We start from the raw sequence: 27747 nt of genomic DNA, 5'->3' as shown, positions 1-27747 counted from the left end.
TCAACTATGACATCTCTTAATGTTTCAGGGGAAAATCACTGTGGTTTACAGCAGCTTTTCACTTTAGTTCTAGTCACACAGACTGTTATAATCCATCAACTAAAAGACCTATATATACCAAACAACCTGCATATGAAGAACTTACCAGTAACTTTTCACTTTATGGAACTTTCGTTTTAACATGAGTCATAATCAACTAAATGAAATATAAGATAACAGGAAAATAACAGCTCAAACAAGCTATAAATTATTTGCATAATAACAACTACAACAGAGACAGTCTCACTGAACCAGTGGGCACTCCACTCTACCTATACAGTACCAGTCTCAGCCACAGCCACATAGTTCGTCCAAACAAAATTTCAATCCCTTTCCTTGAAAGGTCTAACCAATCTTTATGTAGCACTCCCACATAATTCCTAATCTCAATTCTCCTTTTCAGCTCTTCAATTTCTGCTTACCTTTATGCCTATATGCAGTTAGGCTTCTATAATTTAACTTCTTTCCTGTTATACTGCTTCCATATCAAGGATTGGCAGGTCACATAGGCCAGTACTTCCTATTTTCCAAGTATTACAATTGGTCCATTTATGATGATATGAGCTCTCAGAAATCCTTTTGAATAAAGTAAAAGAAACCTGTAGTGATTGTAATGAGGTCAGCCAGATGGACCTCATAGAGTATGAGTTTCCTGATAGAGGCTGTTAACCTGATCTGACCTGAGAGCCCTGGCCGGCAGAAATAAATAGGAGTGTCAGAGGTTCTGTTCTCTCTGAGAGCTGAGTTTGAGGAAGCCAGACCACTTTCAACTAATATGCACGTGTCAATAAAAATTACTTGGTGACAGGATACTGGCTTTTTGGAGTTATTTTAAAAACAATTAAAGGCTGGAAAGTAATCAAAAATGTGAATGCCATAACTCAAGGACTATCGCAAGAAAGTGATGCAATAGGTAATTTTATTCATTCCAGGTTTCATCAAATGGGTTTAACCTAATGCACTGTCAATACATTTACATGCTTATATTATCCATAAATGTACTTACTGCCATTAACACATTTTCATGTTGGTGCAGATTTTAATGAGGTGATACCAGAGACTGAAAGACTTGACAGCAGTTTGCAGAAGGCTCGAGCCCAGCTCTCCGTTAAGGCAAGACGACAGCGACCATCCAGATCGCGACTCCGTGACAGCATTAGTTCCACAGAGGGAGATGACAGCCTGGAAAGAAAGGTAAATGATCTTTCTTTCCAGCTGTAACACCATAAGGGCACCCACCCTCACCTGGCATAGATCATTCAGTGACAGTTCAACTGGGAATTTGGGGAGTTTTAAGTTGTGCTAAATTAGTTGGTGTCAGTCTATCACCAGTCTGAATATTGTAGTCTTGATGTCTGTCTGATTGTTGTTCAGCAATCTCCACAGGAAAATATTGTGCGTGGATGTAAGATGAAGATAGCATTGGCCTTGGCCATGATGCCTTCCATGATAGTCAAATAATGTCCTATCAGTTACTATTTATGTTCATAAATGAGGACTGGGCTTTCAGATGAGAGAGTGGAAAGTGCACAGGGAGCCATACTCCAGTGGGAACCTAAACATTCTTGGATGTTGTAAAGTCAAACAAAACAATATCAATGGAGAGGTAATGAGGTACATATAGATGTTTCAGAGTCTAATCATGAAATAATAAATGACTAGTAGTGTGGTATTTAGATTTATACAAATTAAACAGATTGTTTGCACTTTGTTTATAGTCCATATTGCTCTGATTTCTCCTATTTAGACAACAGATAGTTATGGAAGTCCACTGCACAGTATGAGATCTCCTTTACATTCCTCCCTGCGGGGCTCCTCTCCATCTTCAGAATCTGCTATCTCTTCAGCATCTCCCTCACAGCGAGCCTCATCCTTCTCATTTGATGTTAACATTGTGAGGAGAACGTTTGAAGAAGGGGAGCAAGCATCAATGGTGATGAGCCGGTACCAGACTCTGACTGATGCTTCCTCCCAGGAAGCACTGGGTCTGACTCCAACTAGTTCCCCTTCTAAATCTTGCCACAGTTCTGACACCTCCCCAGTTCACATGAGGAGAGAGAGAAGAACAGAGAAGCACAGTGAAGGTACTGCTACTCATTTTTCCATTCTTTTCTTATTGAGGTATTTTTAGCTTTGTATCTGGACTAACTAAAACAATTCATTAAGTGTAAAGTTTAAGTTTTAAATATATACAGAAGAACCTCAATTATCTGAGGGACACGGGTAGGGAGTATGTCATTCGGTTAATTGAATTCTGGATAATCGAATGCTGGATAACATAGTTTAACCAAGCGTTGGGACCTTGCAATCTTGCTGGACAATCTGATATTCAAATAATCAAATGCTGGATAATCGAGGTTCCTCTGTATGTTACTGAAATTTGACCTATCAGGAAGGAAGTATGAGAATTTGGCTTGAAGGGTTAATAGAAAAAAAAGGTAAAGAGCAGATTACGATTTATGAACTTTATATGTCCTTCAGGATAGTGTCAGCAGGAATCTATAAACAAAGGTTGGTACTATAAAACATTCCAGAGAGGCCTTGGGACCAGAAGAGATTTACAGATAGGTGGGTGACAAACACTGATAAGGGATGGGATAAAACAATGCCAAGCTAAATATTTCTTTACTGGGTGAAAAAGAAAAGATGAATTACATTAACCTAAGGCCTAGAATGGATGTTTGTTCCCTACGTTTTATGAAACAAGATTGGAATTTGTATAATGAGGTAATTTGCTCATGTCTTCTTTAAATTCAAAATCTAAGGAGGAGTTTGTGGTAACTTCTCATGGTGAAGCACAAATGTCTGAGTAGAGGTTTTTGATTATTTATTCAACCTTATGTAGGGAGAATATATTCTAGGGCTAGTACTAGAACACCGAGGAGAAAATATTATTTTTATACAAACTTTTACCACATGTGTATTTCATTATCATTTGAGGGTAACTTTCAATAGAGAGCCAGAGGTAAGCGACTAAGACAGTTAAACGTTATGAGGTTTCTGTTGCCTTTAGTTTTTAAACATGGTGCTATTGTTTAAGAAAGGTAGTAAGGACAAGCCAGAGAACTATGGACCGGTGAGCCTGACGTCGGTGGTGGGCAAGTTGTTGAAGGGAATCCTGAGGGACAGGATGTACATATATTTGGAAAAGCAAGGACTGATAAGGGATAGTCAACCTGGCTTTGTGTGTGGGAAATCATGTCTCACAAACTTGATTGAGTTTTTTGAAGAAGTAACAAAGAGGATTGATGAGGGCAGAGCAGTAGATGTGATCTATATGGACTTCAGTAAGGCATTGGACAAGATTCCCCATGGGAGATAGGTGAGCAAGGTTAGATCTCATGGAATACAGGAAGAACTCATTATTTGAATACAGAACTGGCTCAAAGGTAGAAGGCAGAGGGTAGTGGTGGAGGGTTGTTTTTCAGACTGGAGGCCTGTGACCAGTGGAGTCCCGCAACAATTGGTCCTGGGTCAATATCTTTTCATCATTTATATAAATGATTTGGATGTGAGCATAAGCGGTGTAGTTAGTAAGTTTGCAGATGACACCAAAATTAGAGGTGTAGTGGACCGCAAAGAAGGTTACCTCAGATTACAATGGGATCTTGATCAGATAGGGCAATGGGTTGAGAAGTGGCAGATGAAGTTTAATTTAGATAAATTGGAGGTGCTGCATTTTGGGAAAGCAAATCTTAGCAGGACCTGTACACTGAATGATAAGGTCCAAGGGAGTGCTGCTGAACAAAGAGACCTTGGACTGCAGGTTCATAGCTCCTTGAAAGTGGAATCGAAGGTAGATAGGATAGTGAAGAAGGCATTTGGTATACTTTCCTTTATTGGTCAGAGTGCTGAGTACAGGAGTTGGGAGGTCATGTTGTGGCTGTACAGGACATTGGTAGGCCACCATTGGAATATTGCGAGCAATCTGGTCTCCTTCCTATCAGAAAGATGTTGTAAAACTTGAAAGAGTTCAGAAAAGATTTATAAGGATGTTGTCAGGGTTGGAGGATTTCAGTTATAGGGAGAGATTGAATATGCTAGGGTTGTTTTCTCTGGAGCGTTGGAGGCTGTGGGGTGACCTTATAGAGGTTTATAAAATCATATAGGGCATGGATAGGATAAAAAGACAAAGTCTTTTCCCTGGGGTGGGAGAGTCCAGAACTAGAGGGCATAGGTATAGGGTCAGAGAGGAAAAATAGAGAAGAGACCTAAGGGGCAATTCTTTCACGCAGAGGGTGATACGTGTATGGAATGACCTGTCAGAGGATGTGGTGGAGGCTTGTACAATGGCAACATTTAAAAGGTGTCTGGATGGGTAAATGAATAGGAAGGGTTTGGAGGGATATGAGCCAGGTGCTGGCAAGTGGGATTAGATTGGGTTGGCATGGATAATTTGCACCAAAGGGTCTGTTTCCATGCTGTACATCTCTATGACTCTATGTGAATAAGGCATATGAGGGCACCCAAAAGGCAGGATCACAAGAGCCTCATCCTTTGCCATTGTTCAACAGGTTTGCGATTCTTTCAGAATTGACATCATATGCTACAGCAAAGAGTGTAAATTCAGACAGCAGTGTTGCCTGCCCAGTGCCAAGGCTTAAGAAATCAGCTTCGAGTTGGAGAGGAAGCTGCAATAGGAAGATGCAGGCCCAGTTGTTTTAAGTGCCAATGTCATAGACAGGACAAAGCAGGAAATGTTGCATAATCAGTGAGAAGATCCAGGTGCCACGTGAAAATTTGAACCTCAAAGATCATCATCTCATCTGCGCATTATTACCTGAGCTATGTGCCAACATGCATAGAGCCAACCAGATTAGAGAGATGCATGTGCAGTCAAAAACTGATGTGGGAGAAGTGGGTTCCAGTTTTTAGGGCATTAGCACCACTGTCAGAGTAAGTAAGGTCTGTAATGATGGTGAACATCTCCACTTGAACCACTTTTGGGCCTTTCTGTCACCAGGGTAACTAGGGAAATAGAGAAGATTTTGAACAAAAAAGGAGAAAGAGATCAAATTTGGAACGATGTGGTCAAACAAAGTGTAGAGTCAAGGCCAAAGAAAATGTATTCATGAAAAATGATGAACAGTCCAAGACAAGAGGGGGTTTAGAGTACAAGCTTAAGACAATGATTTGAATTTGCAATGAAAGTAAAAGGATAAAGCTAAAACTCTAATTTGAATGCTACATATATTTAGATACAATCAGATGAACTGAGACACAAATCTGGTCTAGTACCAGCTATGATCTAGTAGCAAAGAAATGGTGGGAAGAACATATAGATTATGGACTTGTATCCTGAAGGATAAGGTACATTTAGGAAAGAGAAATGTTTAGCAAAAGATGGAGATGTGGCTCTGTTAGTTAATGATGATATCAGCATTATTATTGTTATTAAGTTCAGGAAACCAATGTGTGGAAAGAGTTCGGGAAGAAATGAAAAATGATAAATGCAAGAAGTCAGTTGTGGAAGATGCTGGACAGGCCCCCGAACATGAACCATTTGATAAGGTGGAGCATAAAGAAATAAATAATGAGAACTTGTCAGAAAGGCATGATAGGCGATTTTAATCTAATTATCAATTTTCAAAGTCAAATTTGCAAAGATGGCCTCAATGAGGAATTCAGAGAATCATTTTGGGATAGCTTTTTAAAGAGCACATTCTGGAGATGGTCAGAGATGAAGCTATACTTGACTTTGTACTGTGCAATGAAACAGGATTTATGAATGATCGTATATTGAAGGTACCCCTAGGCAGCACCGAGTCATAATATGATTGAAAGTCATTATGGAAAGGGAAAGGATAGTGCAGAAGTTAAACCTCTAATCTGGGGGAAGGCCAATTTCAATATCATTGGACAGGATCTGGTAAACATAGACTGTGAACAGTTACCTTCAGGGATGTCTATATTCGGAAAGTGGCAGCTTTTTAAAAGTAGTGTAATGAGAATTCAACGTCAGTGTGTTTCTCTAAGAATCAAAAGCAAGGGCAGCAAATGCAGGGAACCCTGAATGTTAAGTGACATTGAGAGTTTGATAAATAAAAACAACAAAGCATATATCCAGTGGAGCACATTGAAAACAGAGGAAGCCCTTCAAAAATATAGAGGGTATAGGGGGTTGGTTAAAAATGAAATTAGAAGGGCAAACATCTCTGGCAGATGGGGTCAAGGAAAGCCTTTAGTTGGGTTTCTGTTTCTTGGAGCAGAGGGGGCTAAGGGGAGATTTGATTGAGGAAAACAATTATAAGAGGCACAGATGGAGGAGATCATGAGAATCTCTTCCCATGGCAGACCAGTGGCATAAGTTTAGGGTGAGTAGCTAATGGCTTAGAGGAGATTTGAGGATTTTTTTTCACCTTGCGGGTACAGAGAGGGTGGGGAGGCAGGTGCTCCTGCAATATTTAAGAAATATCTGGCTACTTAAAATGCCAGGACATAATAGGCTTTGGATCAAGTGCAGGTAAATGGGATTTATGTAGTTTGGTGTTGAGATGTTCGGCTGATGGGCCTGTTTCTACTATTATATACACCTTTATTACTCAATGAGTTTTATATTCAGTTTGAGGGAGACGGGTGTGGCTCCCAGACTATTTTCTTAGAATCTAAATTAAGACAACAATAAAGGTGTAAAAATATAGCCAGCTAAAATGATTTGGCAAATTAGATTAAATTAGGTTAAGGAATAAGGCAATAGAGATGTGGTGGCGGTCATTAAAGAGGATATTTTAGCATACACAGAATACATACATCTCTATACACAAAAAATTCCAAGGGACCCCAGCTTTTGTAATTAGCTACAATTGTTAGAGATAATAGCAAACTAAATGAAAAAGTATACAGTTATGTGAAGACAAATAGCAGACCAGGAGATTGGACAGAATACTTACAAAAAGCAAAGAAATATTAATGAAGTGGGAAAAATTAGAATATGAGAGAAAGTTAGCAAGAAATATATGAACAGTTAGAATTTCTACAAATAAATAAATAAGATAATGTATTAATAAAGTGACCATTAGTCCTATAAAGTGAGATTGAAGATTTAATTATTCTGTATCAGATATTTTGTATCAGTCTTCACTGTAGAGGATATATGTAGCATCCCAAAAGCTGTGATCAATTAGGAAGTGGAAGAGACGAAAGAATTCAAGAAAATCGCAACAACAGAAAAATGGCTCTGAGTAAATTGGTGGAGATACAAGCTGACAAGCGATTGATTCTTGATGGACTTCACTGTGGGGCCTTCAGAAAAATAATTAGTGAGAGTTAATACATTGGTTTCAGTTTTCCAAAATTCCCTTAATTTGGAGACAGTGACCTTCAATTGGAAGATAGGAAATTTAACTTCCTTATTCCAAAAGGGAAGGAGACAGAGAAACGACCAAGTATCTCTAGTGTGAGTCATCTTATTTGAACATTTGGTTTCTGGTCATGTCTGTGTATGAATTGGCCAATGTGCCTCACATCATATACATGCTGTTTATGACATGTGGCTTTGAAAGCTGGCTACCATGAATGCCACTTGCCTTGCCAGACTGTACCATATCATTGAAACTCTTGTGGCACCATCTCATGGTCATGTGACTGCTCTGCGACTATTGACTTCCCTCAGTCGTCTCACGAGAGATACCTGGTCAGTCAGAAATACTATTGCATTGACAAGCCTTAAACCTGGCTTTCCAATGACCTGATATTAGACATTGAAATTGACAGAGCTTGACAAACATCACTGGACTGTAAAGCAAGAGTCCCTCTATGTTTGTGTTTTTATAAAAAGCACACTCAACAATGCTGTTCTGTATTGAATAACTGTAGAACTTGATAGACTCTGTACTAAAGGAATGTTGCAGCATTTCCTTTATTAGCCAGTCTTTATAACTTTATATTTCTTTGATACTGTATTGAATTCTTCAATAAGGCTTTAAGTTGTATCATTGGCTATTCATTCTGAATGAGGCCACCTCCTCCATTCACAGGCACCCACATCTCTTGCCATCTCCTCACTGCCTAAAGAAGCACCTCCATCACTGAGCCTTGGAGCTACCCCTCCAATAGCTCCATCCATAAGAACATAAGATATAGGAGTATAATTAGGCCATTCAGTCCATTAACTCTGCTCTGCCTTTTGATAATGGCTGATATGTTTTTCAACCCATTCTCCTGCTTTCTCCCTGTAAGCTTTGATCCCCATTCTAATCAAGAACCTATCCATCTCTGTCTTAAATACACTCAAAGACTGCTCATCCGTAACTTTCTGTGTCAGTTCCACAGATCCATCAACTTCTTGCTGAAGCCAGTTCTATACAAGCTCCTTTGTTGTGTTGTCCCTCCCACTGCCTTTTATGTCAGAAACCTAGTTGAAGATTATGGCCTGCCCTTCCTTTGCTATTGCCAGAACCCCTTCCCAAATACCATCTATTATTCACTCTCCTGCTGCCAAACATCAATTGGTTATTGACAGAAACTTGCCCAAGGATGCCCTGCTGCCTAATTACAATCCTAGCCAGTGGCACTTCCTTTCAATCCAGAATAATCTGTTCACGGCAATTTGAATTGGAATTTGTTCATTGCAAATTCAATGGAATAAATTTTAAAGGAGAAGAAGGAGCATTTCCTTTATTAGCCAGTCTTTATAACTTTATATTTCTTTGATACTGTATTGGAGAAGGAAGAAAATGTACTGTATCAGCAGGGATATTTGTATAGGGTTTCTCAGCTATAGCATTTACCTGCCTTGTATATCATGGGACATCAGTTAAGGAGGATTGGGAGGAAATATTAAGTAGAAAGTAAATGTCATCTTCACAAACAAATGTCAATAACATTGGAAGTGAATATTTGCACTGAACTAATAGAAATCACTGCTGTCGTATGAGACAGCGTTGTATTCCCACTTCTCAACCACTGAGCCATGCAGAGTAAGAATGCCCAGCCTCAGTCTCCAGCCTGTGTGAGGTAGCTAATCACAGCTGTGGTGGCAGCAAGGTGCCAGAATTGGTTTCAGAGCTCCCAGTCAGGGAGCAGAGCTGAGCAGTCAAGGTTCCTGCTTCTTGATAGTGAGACCTGTTATAAAGTGGAAGTGTGTGGATGCTGAGTGAGAACAGAAGCTGTTGGAGCTGTGATCTCCGAAAGTTAAATAGCCAGCTTCCAGTCCCGGGCCACTGCTCACACATGCAGAAGCATCGCTTGAATGAGAATGGCTTTGGCCTGCACATTTTATGTCTAACATAAAGCATTTCACAAGGAGAAAACACAATATAAAATAGAAAGAAGGACACGTTAATAGGGATCACATCACAAACTTGTATACTCATCCATTAATTTATCTCTTTTCTATGGCTGACACCTGTTTATTTGTTCCCTATATTTTTGTTCAATCAGATTACACTGTTATTTAACAAGTATTTACATTATACATAACTTGCAGATAATATATTGCATTTATAATAAATTTAAGACCTCGCTGCCATATGTGCATCTTGTCAACATTTTCTAAACTGCATTTATAATGGACTTGCTGACGTACACTTGACATGATAGAACGACATCCAATGTATCTCCTTGCTCCTGAGCCTGATCTGCAGAAAGGATCTGCCCTTATCCCTGCAAAACATGAAGGTTAAAGAGGGAGGTTTGAAGATTGACGACAGTTAATTTTACTGTTCTCCAAACTGCAAGTTAAGACTTTCATATTGTTAACATCAATACTCCACATACAATACATTATTGCCTCACAGAAAATCTTAATGAAGTCACAGTGGATTCTGGTTATAGAATCCCAATGTGTGGAAAGAGACCATTTGGCCTGCACCAACACTATGAATAACATTTTTCCAACACCAGCCCCATACCTCACGTTGTCCATGGCTACTCCACCTGATCTCACACTACAGGACAATTTAGCATGGCTAATCAGTGTGACATGCACATCTTTTGATTATGGAGGAAACCAGAGCATTCAGCAGAAACCCACACCAACATGGGGAAAACATACAAACTCCATCCAGGCATTCATCCAAGGCTAGAATTGAATCTGGACCTCTGGTACTGTGAGGCAACAGTACTAACCACTGAGCCACCATGCCATCCTTATTTAGAGCACTATTACGCCAAACAGTTTAATCACACAACAGTAATGGCACTGGGGCCAGCACTGTTTACTTTGCAAAAAAAACAATGAGCCAGATTACTGTCTTTTAGATAACAGATTTTACGTAAGGGCAAATTTTGCATTAAATTATACTAATCTGTGTTGTATAATGTTACAATTGTCACTAATTATTTTATACAGATGGCTCATTGTTCATGCCTTGTTTCCCAATTGTTGATAGTTTTCATGAAGCTAATGTAGGATTTTACAAGCATATTATAAAGGAACAGTGGATGGAAGGCACATGATGTCCTCCCATCTGCTGCATTTCATAGCATTGGCCCTTGGGAAACCAACAGTGTTTGATGAAATATGGCTTTATGAATATGCCATCACATTAAAGGAGTTGGTTTCATTGAATTAAACATGGCGGGCCTTTTCCCTTGATTCAACAACTGTTTGACTGAATTTTCTAGTGGAAAACAGCAATAGTTCCATTTGATTTAAAAAAAAATCACAGGAAGAATGATGCACAGAGGCTGCTTTCTCAGATCAGCAGAAAAGCTGCTGAATGACACAAAAACAGGTTTAATTAGCTTAATTCCGCTTTTGTTAAGTAGGTTTCAGTTTCAGGTGTCAGTTAACTTCTGTTTCAATCAAAATTTGATGCTTTTGACACTTTGTTTTGTATATGAAAACCCAGCTGATCAATGTGTATGAAAACTTGGTTGAGTATGATGCTCCTACTCACTTCAGATACTTTTGAAGACAAACTTCAAATGTCTAACCATGAACAATCCTTCACAATGCATTGTGTGACAGCAGTAATGAAAAAATGTAGCAGGGTATTAGAATTTTCATTCAGCTTACTGAATAGGGAAATGGTATTTAATTTCCAAGGCATACATCCATCACATTTCAAAACACTATCCTTTGTACTACTTCAGTCATAAAGATCATAAAGCACACACTACAAACTTCTCCATTGCTCCCAGATGTGATTGATAGGCTTAAAAAAAACTCTCCTTTTCATCTCAGAGCTGCATAATCACAGAGGCTTCTATTTTGAAAAGCAGTCAATGTTAGTATCGACCTATTCCACCTCAGTGATTTTGACATGAAAGTACACATGCAAGATTAAGGCATATCTTCTCCTGATCATGAACCTGTCTCAGTTGATAATTTTTGCTGCGTTTTTCCTTCATATTTCAGATTTGTGATCACATGGATTTGAAGTTTCTGGGTTGATTGCTATATCTGCTCTAATCAACATTTGAACGGCAGCCTAACTCAAAAATAAATGATATTTTCTTCAAGATGTTCCATGATTAGAGATTTTGACAGTCAGTCACCTGAATGATTATAATAAAACAACAGCATTCAAATTGCTTCTGAATTCAAAATTCAAATTCAGTGACAAAACAAAAATAAGTTAGCAATCACTGACCATCACTAATTGAAAACCACCATAATGTATTTCTAAGTAAGAATGAAGATTGACAGATACACAGACCTGTGCAGTCCTGCTTAGACACAACATCTATTGATATATATTGTCTAATCTTTAGATGGAATGACAAGGTTCATGATCATTTCAATGGAATTCACTTAAATCCAAAAAAAGCAAATATGTTATGCACTTTCCATTTTGTTTTCTTTCTTAAATGTCCACTGCTGTGAAAATGAGACACATGCAATAAAACCACTGGCACGAGTGGGGAAAGGTAATGACTGACTTTGGATGTGGTGACAGTGTCTTTTATGTTTTATAATTCTGCGTATAATTTTGTAATCACAGGCTCAGGGGAGAGCAAAGAAACAAGTCCAGCAGAACCAGCAAGTCCCACAGTAGGCCTGGACAGAAAAACAAGGCGGAAGTTTTTGGACCTTGGGTAGGTGTCATAGTTCAAACAAAATAAATAATGAATCTTTGCTCTTTTTATGTAACACAACAGAACAAAGCAGATGGAGACATTGTAAACATCTAAGCATTTTAATCCATAATTTGCCATTTTGATAATGCACAGAAGACAATAACAAACAATATAGCACAATGCCTATTTTATTCAATCATCTAACAGTCTTCTACTTTCACATTTATAATAATTATGAGTGTTTAAACATGATTGAGTTTTGTGAGTGTGACTTCAAATTTAAGTGTTCATGTAAACGGTGATGAAACCCAGCCAAAACGTGAGCTTGAGTGGTTTGATTTTTGGATATCAAAAAATGACATTGATTACTTCAGAAAGAAGAAAATACAAGATATTTACACCTCGAGACAATGACAATTGTCTTTATGTTAACAGCAGAGACCACGAGTCTCTAAAGTCCTAGAAAGACAATGAGAATGTGAGGCTGTAAGCAAATATGTTTTAAGCGATCCACCTAGTTCCAAGATGAAAATAAGCTGCGTTCTTAAGGATTTCAAAGTAGCATTTCTACCTAAATGTCAGGCCAATGTGATTACTTAGGAAAGAAACCTTTCTGAAGATTAAATTATAGGCTTTTCTGAGTATCACAGAAATTGTCTTGGCATTGGCCTGGATCTTGGAGAGAGGAAGCAACTTGAGGCCAATAGGATGCTGCAAGGTTCACCATACCAGAATTCAGGTACATGCACAGATTGAAATGGTGATGGCAGCAGCAGAGTAGCAGGGCTGAGTCTGGGGCTCATCCACTCCTGTCTGTTTTCTTTCTTCTTTTCTTCTTTTTACTTTTTCTCTTCTTTTTCCTTCTTTTCCTTTGCTTGAAAGCCTTTTGCGGCAATTTGGCGGCATTGGCATGGCAACAGCCTCCCAGCAGGAGGAGGCTGGATCCCAGCAGGATCAGAGACAGCAGCCTCCTGGGACCTTCTCTGCATTTTGAGGAGGCGGCAGTATGACATCAGCAGTGAGAGCGTAATGGCAGCAGCACCTTCCAGGGTTCAGGGTCGGCAGCTGTGGCAAAGCACCTCCTGGTGATTGGAGCTCGCAATGGCATCGTCAGCGGCACCAAGAATACGGCTTCTCCCAGCGATTGATACAAGGCTCCAGGCCATGGCTAGGCCTAGTTGTTTACATCAGTAGCTGAGCATTCCAAACACCTTCATGAAGATAAGACTTTAGATTTTAAGATCTAGATGTTTTCATATCCTTTTGGCTTTTTATTTCTTCAATTTGGATTTGTAACCAAGATGGAACCTGAGAATTGCGACCTTGTACACTTTTCACCGTACTCATGTATTCCTATGCTTGAGTATACGAGACAATAAAAATGTAATTCTAATTCTTAACTTGTTAAAGTGAGGCTGAAAGAGTCACCTAGCTTGCTTTGGAGAGGAAGTCCCCAGGAACTGAAAACCTCACATTAAAAACTGGCTGAAGAATGCAAAGAAATCAACCCTTGGGTGCTGACAATCACTTTTTGAGAAAATTGAATTTTTACGTAAAGGTGAGTAGCTTAGGTGAACTGACCATCCTAAGTTGCCCACAGTGTTCAGGGATGTGTAGGTCAGCTGCATTAGTCAGGGGTAAATGTAAAGTTATAGGGTAGGGGAATGGGTTGTGGGCGGATTACTCTTCAAAGGGTCAGTGTGGACTTGTCGGGCCGAAGGCATGTTTCCACACTGTAGGGATTCTATTCTATATTATTAAGAATGGTACAAAGTGACCCTGTGAAGTGTGTTTTGTTGGGCTGGCTAAGAATTAAGGTTTGGTGGATATTCCATTTTGTGGTTTAAGGTTCCAACTGCCTCCAAAGATAATGTTCAGTTAATAGTGTTTTTGGTTGTTACCATAAATAATTGAAAATGTGAAATCTTGATTAAATTCTTGTTGCTGTGAACTGATGTTTAAACTTTTTTTTAAAAGTCATCAGTTTCTGTGGCAAATTCCAATGTATGTGATTATGGTTTTGACAAACCTCAGTCAGTTGCAGCAAAACTAATTTCCAATTTGCAATAACTAGAATGTTAGAGTGGAGCTGCAAAAATACAATGTCTGCCAAATTCTGGTTGGGTACTTGGTTATAGCAAGCAATCAGTGAACCACCAGCCTACTGTGCATTCTGCCTGATAGACACTTCCAACTTCAATGGAGAAGAACATCAAGTGTAATATGGGGTCCCAATTTGTTACCATCTGTTCTATACCATTCTTCAAAACAATTTTATATTACAATAACTGCTTGGTTTCAAACTTCTAAGTGCCCATTACAGCTATATCCCACATAATCAAATCATAGCCAACTCTTAGGAATCTTCCATTCTTTAAACTTATTTTTATTAGACTTGCCATGTGCTACTCAATTGTTTGGGTTTAAAGCTTTCAATGACTAAACTCAAGCTTTCTGGTGCAATTTTATTTTATATCGAAATGAAAATCAGGTAACTGAATCAATATCACCCGTTTGGTCTTCAAGTAGTTTCCAAGTGATTTCATTTATCATAAGTGAGGCTGCTCACATTTCTCCAGTTTTAGAAGTTAGTTATCGCTTCAAACTCCTTGAGTCATTAGAGCATAGACAAAGTGATTGAATTTTATCAGGAGTCAGCTAAGTGTCAATTTTGGGGAGTTTCATGGAGAGTTTCTCCCTATGAGCTCTAAGGTCATCTCACGCAATTCTCCACAGCTTATCCCATGACGTATGCCTCATGGCTCCATGGTGCTGCACTTGTACTAACCTCGTCACTGGGAAATGAAATGAAGTGATGTGATCTCACGCAAATTGCATCAATAACAGCTTTGATAGATTTATGGATTGAGGGTTATAAGATCCACACAGATCCACTGGATCCTTGGAATTAGTCAAATGTGTAAACATTTACTGAAGATGTCACTTTGGCCACCAGGATAGGTTGGCCATCTACCTATTCAGATCACAGGTCCCCTCCTGTACGTCACTCACCTGAAGGCAATGGCATTGATGGCAATAGACTCTGGGCCTCCTATTACCTCCTGCACACCTTGTGGGAACCTTCAGCTCTGACTGATTCATGTGGAGACTGACTAGCAGCCGTTACAGGTTGCTGCTAGTACTGGGCTTGTTGGTGCATTTGTTCCTCTTCAAAATCTCTTCCCATTCATAGCACAGCAGCCAAAGCAATGATAACCCCTATTATGACTGGATACATTGGTAACAGTTGCAATGAACCTGTGTGGGGCATATCAGAAGTAGAATGAGTTCTTAATGATATGACCAGTCAGCATTTGCATCACACAGAAATGATGGTTTAGCATAGTCTTTGATACAGTGGGACTTGGTGACCTACAATAAGGAGGGCTAAGGGATGTCTCCACATGGACCTTTGACTTAGAGGACCTTACTGTGATGTATGCAGTAGAAGTTATGTCATGCAAATACAAAAGGAGATTGTAAATAAGGAAGAATTATGAAACTTTCATCCATTACAGCTTACATTCACGTTAGATATGAAAGGCAATATTGCATATAAGGGCATGTTGGTGAATCTATACTCTTCATGGTGAGATGAATTCAGCTGCCTACCCTTGTGCAGCTCATGAGATCTTCAACCACTGCAAAAACTCATGTCCTCCAGTACATTATTGTCTTTCCCATCCTGCAAGTTTGAGTTACTCCCTTCACAATTATTGCCTCCTGTCCATCTCACCATCCTGCCTCTGAACCCCGCAAGTGACTTCTGTACCACAACAGTGGCCTTTGATAATCCCTGACTTTCACTGCTTGACCCCCGAGGATTGATCTTGGCCCATCCTTTGATGTAATCAAATAGATAGCTCCAACTAATGAATGCCTGATCCCTGCTTGATCTCTGTGTATAGATCTGTGTATAGACTTACCTTGATCACCAATAACTGGCACTAAGTACTTTACTTAGGTAAAAGGATGGTCTCTTGACTGTTATAACCCCTCTTAAAGAACTTGGATGAGATTGCGGAGCAATTGCAAGTGAAACCTTAATACAAAGGCCAAATTAAAAGATCCTACCAAAAGGTTGGGGTTTCTTAAATTTAAAAAATACAATCTAGTGCAGCCAGGAAGAGAAGCAAGTTGCCCATCATCACATTGTCACTCCATTACTTTCCAAGACTGTATTTGTGCCACGCTGCTGTTGAGGCATGACAGACTTAATAAGCTCATAGAAAGAAAATATTAATGAGCCTGAGAACCAATGTTGGGCCATCCTCAGGACCTTTGGTGGAATTGCCATTGGTTAAGGACCCTGCAAGAGTTATAATTGATTTCCTTACCACAATCTCTACCAATTTTGCATGCAACAAAAGAAAATCTTGAAAGAAATATGAAGAGTACAGAAGATTGGATTACACAGTGTATTCCCTCGTGTGGTAAATTGCTGCCTCCATTTTCTTCAAACATTAAATATTCATTACTTGAAGGAAGTACTTCAGATCTTTGCAATAACCTGTTGGAGCTGTAAAAAGGCATCTAGTATTGAAAATTTCTTAGATGTGAGTGTGCCATAAATAATCTTATATTTATATATGTGTGTGTATTATTGTGAAGGATATTGAAGATATTTATGAGCCACTTATTACTCACAAAAACATAAAAATCCCTATTTCCATAAAATCAATAACGTTGGTTTACATGCTATTTAATCGTTGAAATAGTCAAAGCAAAATTATGTTATAGTCTGATTGCTTAGAATTTACTTTTATTTATTAGTTTTCAGTCATTTATCACCATTTCACAATCTCACATCTGGTGTATGCATGCATGGAACCAAGAATGTTAATGATTTATGTCAATCAGATATGAAATCTAGTGATCAGTTTCATAAATAACACTTAGAAACACTCAAGACATGTCAACATTTTTTTAAACCAATTACTCAGCCACTGAATGGGGTTTTGCCATCCTGTAGCTTTATTCACAAAACTATAATCATGTTTTATGAGGGCTGATGTGCATGTTTTCCTTCAAGTAGTATCATCCAAACAAATTAACTGGTCATTTACTTCATTCTTGTATGAGGGATCCTGCTGTTTGCAAATTGGCAGCTACTACTTTTCTGAATTTCTGCCAAGTCTTCAAGATTCAAGTCCCACCTCTCTTAGATGTTGTTTGAACAAATCAACCATATTCACTTTTTTTAAAAAAAATTGAATTCTAGCTGTGAAACATTCACAGAGGTGAAAGGTACTCTGGAAATATAAGACTTTTGTTTCGTCTTTCTTAACTTGTGTTGGATTGAATCTAGTGCCAGTCACTTGGCCGATGAGATCTCCACAATGCCTCTTTCTGGGATGATCTGCCAGTATGTGCCAGACAGGCAGTTGACAGCTACTTTAGGGCCTTTTTCTAAGATCAAGACCCCATAGGTAGAAAGCTCAAGATTTGTCAATCATAGATTTGAACATAAGGACCACCAGGGCACAGTAGCTGGTTAAGAATAAGATCTAGGCCAGATATGAGTGATGTTAGAAAGGACAAGACACAGTGGAGGTGAGATAGGCCTGGCTTGACCTCTTGTCCAATTCTGGCACAATCCAGCCACAGCCCATACTGCTAAGATCCTCACAAGACTCTGCCCCACCATATACATAAAAATAATGGAAGATTCGGTGAAGAAAATGTCAAAAATTCACAGTTCCTGGCAGATCAATAACCTTGAGATGATGCTGAAAAGTAACTTCCATAGATGACCAACTTTTCAAAATGCTGCCACAACTCTATGATGGCATGAATAAATGCTGCTGATCTGTGTGGTTGTTTGACATTGAGATTTCCTTTCATGTAGTATTGAGCTGATTATAGTTAACAGGCACAAATGCAAATCTGAAGCTCTTTGTGTTTCAAAGCTAATGTAGTTAGTAAAATCAATAAACTCCAAGTAAACTGTGCTTTTTTGGAAACCACGCATGTGTGCAAAATTAATTCAGGGCATTCATCTGCAGTTGAAGCAAAATCTCAGCAAAAGCATTCAGTCAAGAGGAACTGAGATTTTTTTAAAAAGGTGTTGTCAAGCCTTGTTATGTAATTCAGAAACATGGATAACAGCAGAAAAAGAGGAACAAGTAGAGGACATGACTAAGATGCAGATGCTGAAATGAATGCATGCAAAGTAAAGAAAAAGATCAAAATCATGATCTAGCATATTAGGGGGCTCCATGCAGATTATGGGAGCCCTGAATAAAGTAAATCAGGACCAATTCAAATTGCATGGGTCATCTGTTGCGGAGAGAGGGAGAGGGAAATGTGAGCTGAGTGATGGAGATGGGACAGAAAAACAAATGGGTGATCTAAAGGGCAGATGGAAAAACATGGTGGCAAGTGAATTAAACAAATTGGGATTGGAAAGGAACTAATGATCCAATAGGATGAGATGGAAAAGGTTGTTCAAAAAGAATCTCTTCACCGAAAGCGAAGTGGGAGAAGCAGAAAGAAGGAGTATACCGCTTTAATGGTTTGGATTTTGAAAACAAAATCTGGTCTTTTCTTTAATTTTGGTTGAAAATAAATTAAGTGGCTTAAATTGAAATTTAAAGTAACATGGTTATATTATAACATGGTTACATCATAACATAGCAGTTAGCATGGATGTATTAACAAGGACGGCATTTTGGAAATTAATTATAGATGGAGTGTAAAATGGAATGGAGATTCACGTCTGTTTGCTTAAACTCTCCCAACAAGAAGAATTTTCTTTTCTAAATCTTTAACTGAACTATTTCATTCTTGAGCAGCAGTATTAAGAATGCCTCTATATGGCCTGATGATACATATTCTCTTGTGAATAGATTGGTTTGACATTTTCCATTTCAACTCCTTGGCCAATACTGAAGCATCATTAAAATGTATTCTGGTTAGGTGGCTCATTACTTGCTTCAGGAGTAACAAAGGATCATTACTTTGGCATTAAAAATGTTGAAAAAAATGTTTTGTTTAAACTTACTAAATTAGAAAGTCTGTCAATAAGATTTCCTGTCCAGAATATGTGAATGCTGAAAATAAATAAAACATAAGCTGTATGTGAAATAGGGCAAGAAAGTTTCAGATAATAAATGGTCAGATAAAAGTACAGAAATAAATCATAAATGGAGGTTTAAAGATAGTTCAAGAGAAGCATATACAATCATGTTCATGTGAAAGTCGAATAGTAATTTTAAAACTGTTTCCAATGAACATTATCATATGATAAAGGTCACCAGCAGTGATTCTGAAGAACTGAGGTTAAAATTCCCCTATCTATAAATCAACAAATTTTGTTAGGGACAACTTGATTTATACATTTCACCATATTTCACATAAACACTCCAGCAAATGGATAATACATATTAAGAAGGTTGTTTTTTAAAAATGAGATTTTTGGGTTATTAGTAGAAGTTTTGTCCAATGTTACAGATGATACGTCAACCTTGATGGCAAACACACACAATCCATCTGTTGCATTGTGAAAATAGGATTAAAACCAAATATTAGTAAATTATAGCCATTAGATAGGCATGGATTCTAACTAATTGCTGATTGTTTTGATTACAGACTGACAATCAACAATGGCCGAATCCATCAGAATTTTAAATAAGGAAGTTCTGCAAAATCTTTATTAACATTGAATGGGCTTCAGCTACAGTACGGTGTTCAATTTTGGGCGCTGCAGTTTAGTAAGGACCTCAAGACCTTAAAGCGAGTACAGAAGGACTTACAGATTGGGCTTCCTATAAGAGACTTCCTATTTGGAAGGAGAGGCTGCAATTGTTTCCTTTCAAGCAGGATCAGTTAACAGGCTCAAAATCAGGAACAGTCTTAAAAGGATAAATAAGGAAGACTTGGATCCATTGGCACAAAGATGAGAAATCAGACTCAACATGATTGCAAAAAGAGGTGACAATTAGGCTGTAAGCTGGCATGATCCGGACTTTACAGCCTGAAAACAAATTCAAATGAAACTTTGAAAGGAATTATGTAAATACTTGAAGGGAACAATTATACAGGACTATGAGGAAAGAGCAGGTGATGAGTAAATCAGATCTCACTTTGGAAGAGTTAGTACATGCAGAATGAACTGAGTGACATCCATCCTGTGATTTTCCATGATCCCATAATTATGATATAAAACTCAATTGAGTGGAAGCGATATATTTCTAATGGTTTGTAGAAAAATCATTAACAGACCTTGAGAGAATCAAATGATGATGCTTTGGTTTTATAATAAATGCCTGTACCATTTACAGGGTACAGTTAAGAAGAGCCTCCTCCTCAAAAGGAAGGAAAGCAGAGAAGACAGCTAACAGACTGTCTACTGGTAGCAGGTAAAATCAAACTTTTACTTTATAACCTGTGCTAGTTTCTGACATAAAAAGATATATTGAGGTTACAGAATGACTCAAGAGCCTTCCTAGGGGTAGCTTCACACCATGGGTTTTCACCTCCAACTGCCCTGTCCTTCACTCCCATCAGTGATCAATTGATGTGTGAATCCTTAGATCAACTCACTTCCCTATGACAGTGGGAAAACAAACCCTGTACACAATTAGGTGATCCTTGATTGCCAGTTTGCCTTACTCTCCTCCCCATATGTGAAATAGGCAAAAGAACTCAAAAGAAAATGAGAAAGAAAAAGCACAATTTGCTCCAGTGATATTTCTCCTAGGTTGCTCACAGGATTAGTTTGGAGATTAATCTTCAATTGAATGAGATTTCAGGGCAAGCTTATAGGTTTGGCAATCCTTGTCTTCCTAACAGGAGAGAGCCTGATGCAGAATGGAGGTCTTTATTGTCATGTTCCCACTTTTTACATGCCACAAATGGAAGGGAATTATAGAATCAGCACTTCAATCTCATATGCTGAAAAAAACATTCAGCCCTTCAAGTTTTCCTTTTACTACATATTGCTGGTAAATAGAGTACATTTTAAGTTTGGTAAACAATCTTGCATGTATTGCTCTGAATTAAAAGCAGAAATGTTGGAATTTAAGTGCGACTCCATCAGAATCTGGAAAAAGAAATTTCAATTCCTGATAATGTCTTCAAGAATTACAATCACATACATCTGGCTTAAGCTCCATATATGTGAATAGCTCAATCCTCAGGGTAAATGACACCTTTAAAGTTGCTGTTTCCTTATGTACAATACTTATAAAGTTTCAAGTTCTTAATTATTCTATTTTACACCATGATAAAACAAAAGTGAAAATCTATTGAAATCAAAGATATAAAGCATTATGTCATAGATTAATATTAAATGGAATTAATAATAAAAAAGACATAATTCTTCAAAGGAAAGATTAATTTGACGAATTAAATAATATTACTGAAGAATAAAAAGTGAATTGAAAATACTTCTGCCAAAAAGTTGTAATATCATCAAATAAAAAAATCAACTAGTGTTTGAAACTGCCAGTTCATCAGTCATTCAGCAAATGTAGTGGCTTACTTTCCTGCTGTGACTTTAGATTGCATGGGGGATATTCATAATCAAACCATTTGAATACTAGATAGAAGAATGTGATGGTAACCTATTGAGGCTTAGCCCTTACCAGCGGTCATTTCTAGCTTCATGCTTTGTTAGAATTAGATATTTTTGAAATTACAGTACAGGTGAAGCAACACCTAAAATTGATTGGACTGGGTTAATGTGAGGTAGAAGTTTTTATTGAAATCAACTTGAAGGTTTTGTTTTGGTTCACAGATATGAAACAATAAAAGGTGATGGTTTGAAATCATTAAATTCAATCAAGTCATTTTTTGCCTATCTTTAATTTGTTAAGCTTTCTAAGCATATACACAAATGTAATCATGTGTCAGCTTTACTTTGTGAATACAAAATGTATGGCTTGTAAAGGTTATTGCCATGGATTCTAAGTGGATTAGTTTGCAAGCTAATGCATTGTCTCTGGGAAGGGATCCTCATTGAAAAGGTATTGAAATCCACAAATGCACTGAAGCTACCACACTCCTTTCATTTTAACATTTAAACATCTGTAAACTTCCTAAAATAAATCAGATTGGAAATCTCAATGCACTGAGTATTACATTCACCTCAGTAATTTAATCTCTGCTATAAGCTGTGCTTCTCTATATTCCAGTATTTATTCCATAGCAATGATATGGTAATAATAGGAATAGGAGGAGGCCTCAGACCCTCAACTCATTCTGCCATTCAACTGCATCATGTGATCTGTAGCTAACTTAATTTTGTTACATGTTGGAAATCTAAAACTAAAACAGAAAATGCTGGTGCAATCTGTTCAGAAAAGACAGTAAAAGAAAGGTAAGGTGGAAGCATCACAGTATTGGTTGAGGAGAGCATCACAATGCCGGATAAATGGAGTATAGGGAAAGAATCAATTTGGCTCAAGCTAAGGAACAAAAGGGAGTAAATACACAGCTCAGTGTAGTCTGTAGACTGCCAAAGGGGTTGGTTAGTGCAGCCAGCTTGGGAGCTGGATGGGGATGCAGAGTAGCACCAACAGCATGAATTCATTTCCTTCACTGACTGAGGTCACTACAAAGAACTGTCCTTCTCAACATATCCCCTTTTCTGAGACATGATGACACTCAAGTTAAACCAGTCATCCCTCTCTAATGGGAGAATAGCCATATGGTCTGGTAAGACTATGGCAACTTTATTTTTCTTTTAATTCGATTGCTTATTAGTGACAAAGATGTGGAGGAAAAAATCTGTAGGAAATTACAGAGGTATGCCTCTATGATAAAATAATTATAATACAGACTTTAAAAATCCAAATTTACTGTCAGATACTGAGAGCGTAAGGGGGAATGAGAAGCAAGTGGTCCTAGATTATGTTCAAGACAATTTCCTACAGCCTATATAAGAAAGGATACACTGATGGACCTGGTTCTTTGAAATGAGGTGGGCCAATTGATCAAGTTACACGATTTAGGCAACAATAGTCAATGTGTGGTAAGGTTTGGGATGATGTTTGAGAACAACAATGGTCAATCCAGAGTAAGAACAGAACAACTGGCAGACAGCCCCTTTCAATGGAGCATGATCAGAGATGGGTAGGACCAACTGGAATGAAAAGTTGGCAGGAAAGCTTGTAACTGAGCAATGGGCTACATTCACACAGGAGATAGTTCTGGGAAGTCAAGGTGTAATCTCTCAAAAGGTAAAAGGTAGGACAAACAAATCTGGAGCATCTTGGAAAACCAAGCAGATAGCAATAAGACAAGGAAAAGAAGGTGTACTTACAACAGATACCAGGTCAGAAATACAATTGAGAACAAAGAGGAAATCAGAAGCTGTGGAGGGAGGGGCTGAAGAAGTATTATCGAGATACAGAGAACAATTATGAGAAAAGACTGGCACATAGCATGAAGTCTATTCTAGGCTTATATGTAATAAAAGAATACAAAAAGGAGTAAGGTTTGGGGCCAAAAAGGGGATTTGCAGCTGGAGAAAGGGGCATGGCTCAGGTATTAAACAAATAATTTGGATCTATGTTTGTGAAAGAGGGAGAAGCTACCCAAGTCATGGTGGCTGAAGAGGAATATTTGTCAATGGAGGGGTTCAAAATTGATAAGGAAGAAGTGCTGGATGGATGCTAGGACTAAAGGTTGACAAGGTACTGGGACATATCGAAGCACATTGATGGAAGTTGAAAGGAATTGAATTGAATTTATTGCCACGTGTACTGAAGCACAGTGAAAAGCTTTGTCTTGCGAGCAATACAGGCAGATCACAGAGTTAAGTAGCATAGATAAGTAAATAATAGGTAAACAGCGACAAAAACAAAAACACAGGTACAGGCGAATGTTAAAAGTTTCTGAGTCCATTCAGTATTCTAACAATAGTAGTATAAAATCTGTTTTGAAACCAGCTGGTGCGTGTGTTCAGGCTCCTTTTCCTGGATTCCGGAGAGGTTCAAGAGTTCTGGACAATTGTGGCTATCAGACCCCTGAACAAACAAATGTTACAAGGATAAGCCCAGCAATTGCAGACCAGTCTGTTTAACCTTCAGTAGTGGGAAGGCTGCTAGAAACAATTATTTGAGTTAAAATTAGTAATTATATGGGAAAGGAAGGGTTATTTAGGCAGCAGTAGCTCAGTGGTTAGCACTGCTGCTTTATAGCGCTAGGGACCTGGGTTAAATTCCAACCTCAGTCTGTGTGGAGTTTGCATACGCTCCCTGTGTCTGCGTAGGTTTTCTCCATGTCCTCTGGTTTCCTCCCACAGTCCAAAGATGTGTAGTTTAGGTGAATTGGCCATGCTAAATTGCCCGTAGTGTTCAGTAATGTGTGCGTTAGATGCATTAGTTGGGGCAAATACAGGGAAATGGGTCTGGGTGGGTTGCTCTTCAGAGCGCGGTGTGGACTTGTTGGGCTGAAGGGCCTGTTTCCACATTGTAGGAATTCTATGAAGTGCTTCTTATATTAAATTTCTAAAGGAGAAAGCATATTTAACTTGGAGTTTTTTGAGGAGGTAACAGAAAGTGGGCAGCACGGTGGCACAGTGGTTAGCACTGCTGCCTCACAGCGCCAGAGACCCGGGTTCAATTCTCACCTCAGGCGACTGTGTGGAGTTTGCACGTTCTCCCCATATCTGTGTGGGTTTCCTCCGGGTGCTCCGGTTTCCCCCCACAGTCCAAAAATGTGCAGGTTGGGTGAATTCGCCATGCTAAATTGCCCGTAGTGTTAGGTGTAGGGGAATGGGTCTGGGTGGGTGCGCTTCGGCGGGTTGGTGTGGACTTGTTGGGCCGAAGGGCCTGTTTCCACACTGTAAGTAATCTTATCTAATCTTAAAATAAAAGTGTCAATGTTTAGAATGCTGTCGATGTGGTGTACATGGACTTCCAGAAGTCATTGTTATTTTACCACACAACAGATTTGTGAGAAAAATGAAAGCTTATGGGATAAAATGGACAGTAACAATGTGGGTGTAAAATTTGCTGATTGATATGAGTTAGAGAGTAATCGTCAGTGGATATTTTTCTGGCCAGTTTGTGGTGGAATTCTCCACTGATTAGTACAGAGGGACTCTTGATTTTTTTGATGTATAGAAATGATCCCGATCTTAGTGTACAAGAAAAATGTTAAAGTTTGCAGTTGATACAAAACTTAGAAGCATTGTAAATTCTAAGAACAATGAAATATTTCAAAATCCATTACCAAGTTGGTGAAGTGGGTGGATAGGTAGTTGATGAAGTTCGATGCAGAGAAGTGTGAAATGAGGCATTTTGTTGAGAAGAATATGGACAAATGATATAAAATAAGGAGCACAATTGTAAGGAGCTCCAGAAGCATGGAGATCTGAATGTGTACGTGACAGATCATTGAATGAAACTGGGACAGGCAGGACAACCAGTTAATAAAGCTTATAGTACCCTCTGCATTATTAATAAGGGAATATCTCCTAAAGGAAATCTATAATCTCTCCATGTTGCGCTGAGGCCTGTCCACAGAGTGATTTTTCCACTATGAGCTTTCTTCCAGACGATGGCAGTGCTTTTGTTCATTGTTTTCTAAACTGACATGAACAAAATTGCTATTTTATTGTTAGTTGCACTTTGTTAGAAGTCTTTATCCTAACTCTCATGCTTTCCTGTTTGTAGGGAATCTTTTGAAAGTCCAATCAGTATCTTGGCCTCTGCCAAGTCTGCAGTGCCACAGTTTGTGCCTTTCTCATGGTTCATGGATAGCAGCAAAGGATCAATGCCCTCCAGTGGTACAATGTCACCCACCTGCTCACCGAGGATGTCTTCACAGGGACTGGTCCCAAGAAAGTCTGCTTCCCAGGTAGGACTGTTGTTTGCTGTTACAATTGATTTTGGAGTTTATGGAGCGCTCAAAACATCTTTACATTTTCTACAAAAGCAAGGGCTTCGCTTAAGGTTATGAAAGGTGACTTTAATGTTGTTACTAATCCTGGTGTTTAGAGTTTGTGCTAGGGACTTTTGTGATGTGGAGGTGCTGGTGTTGGACTGGGATAGACAAAGGTCAAAAGTCACATGGCGCCATAGTCCAAAATGTTTATTTGAAATCACAAATTTTCTGAGCGCTGTCCCTTCATCAGATTAAGTGAAGAGAGCACACAGGCAGAGAATTTATAATCAGAGAGATTAAAAGATCATGCAAATGGTGGGAGTGGAGCATCAACAAGCTGAATAATCGATCTCTGCGGGTGATCAAGAGTGTCAGACAGTGTGAGTAAAGTGTCAACAGCTGAATAGCAAGTGAGGGGATGACCTATAATCCAATTAATTAAGGCAGAGAGATAATTACAAAAAAAATAAAAAGAAGGTGGTGCTGGAGGTGAACTAATGACTGGAATAACACATTAGGTATAAGAATCACATGCTTGGGGTCTAACTAAAGTAAAAAGTAATGCAATATTTTACAAATCAATTAAGGTAGAGAAATCCATAGCATGTTATCAAGGTGATGGTGTAAAAACAGGCCAATAAGGAAGATATTACAAAACAATATTGTAGAGTCACATGTAGCATGACATGAATCCAAGATCATGGTTGAGGCCATCTTCATGGGGACAGAACTTGGTTTTCAGTTCCTGCTTGGCAATTCTGTGTTGTTGTGTATCTCCAAGGCCACCTTGGAGGACAGTGATAGAGTTGAAGCAGTCAGACAAACTGTACTAGATGGACCAAATAAATCAGGATGCAATGTTTGCATGTTATAATCACGCTTCATCTTGGAATGTTTATTTCTCAATCTCATTAACCAAAGTCTAACTATAAGGGGTCAGAGTAATTTCTGCATTAGGTCATAATGAGGTGTTTGAAATTTTGTTCTCTTCTGAATGTTTAGTAAGTAAAAGTATTACAAGTTTCTTTTACTAGAGCCAGAGATTATTAGATTCTCTCCCCTTCAATTATAAAGATCTATTTTCTTCATGAAAAGTGACCTTTTCAGGAAAAAGAGAAAGCAAATAGGGTGTGTACCATTTCAAGGCTGATGGCATAAGTCTCAAGTAATGTGATAAGTTACATGTGTATATCAGTAGACATACCTTATATGAGCTAAAAAAACAAAGACTTACTAATTTCCCAAATAACTTATGATGCAGATTGGATTTCTGTAGAATTCCTCATTCTGACCCAGATTAAGCAAAAGGTTACCTAAGTAGTGTATAATTGCAAAGATTCCAGACCACGCAGACATTGTATCTCAGACAGTTACATGATACTTAGAATTGTATGTATAAAGGTACAGTCAGTTCTGCTAACCAGTGCTCCTCAAATATTCCAGAAGATTCCCCCGGCCTGTGGAACTACTTGGGCTCCATTAGCCATGCGGCTGGTGCAGCTGCTACCCCCACGCTGATTGATGATGCCACTTCCGTCCCCATCATGGCCACTCCCACAACCACTTCCGACCCTCAAAATTCCTCATACATCACATGTGACATCACTTCCGCCCCTCACATCAGCGCTGATGTCACACGCTCAGTGACTTCCGTCACCCCTACTGCCGTGTCTGTCACCACTTCCGCCCCCACCAACGCCACTCACCTGCATTCTGCTGAAATGCCCCCCACATATCCCACTGTCACCATTCCCGGCCCCCAGAACCCCGAGGGGAGCACCACCCCTGCTCATGACTCCACCCCCATTCCCCCCACCATCACACCCACTCCAGTTACTGGCTCCACCCCCACTCCCAGCTCCACACCCACACCAGATCCCAGCTCCCAGCCCTGCCGCGTTTTCACCA

General features: G+C 38.9%; 1 protein-coding gene across 1 annotated transcript in view; it reads left to right on the top strand.

Annotated features, from left to right (window-relative positions):
* Window positions 1–1035: 1035 nt before the first annotated feature.
* Window positions 1036–27747, top strand: part of samd14 (sterile alpha motif domain containing 14) — a 92721-nt gene continuing 66009 nt past the window's right edge. The window contains exons 1-5 of the mRNA XM_060848592.1: window positions 1036–1233; window positions 1787–2117; window positions 11934–12021; window positions 20286–20363; window positions 25629–25812. Of these exons, the coding sequence (XP_060704575.1) occupies window positions 1036–1233; window positions 1787–2117; window positions 11934–12021; window positions 20286–20363; window positions 25629–25812 (879 nt within the window). The remainder of the gene's footprint in view (window positions 1234–1786; window positions 2118–11933; window positions 12022–20285; window positions 20364–25628; window positions 25813–27747) is intronic.

The sequence above is a fragment of the Hemiscyllium ocellatum genome, chromosome 32, assembly GCF_020745735.1.
Source record: "Hemiscyllium ocellatum isolate sHemOce1 chromosome 32, sHemOce1.pat.X.cur, whole genome shotgun sequence".
Lineage (NCBI taxonomy): Eukaryota > Metazoa > Chordata > Chondrichthyes > Orectolobiformes > Hemiscylliidae > Hemiscyllium > Hemiscyllium ocellatum.
The sequence above is the reverse complement of the archived record's forward strand: the minus strand, read 5'-3'. Positions and strand labels throughout refer to the sequence as shown.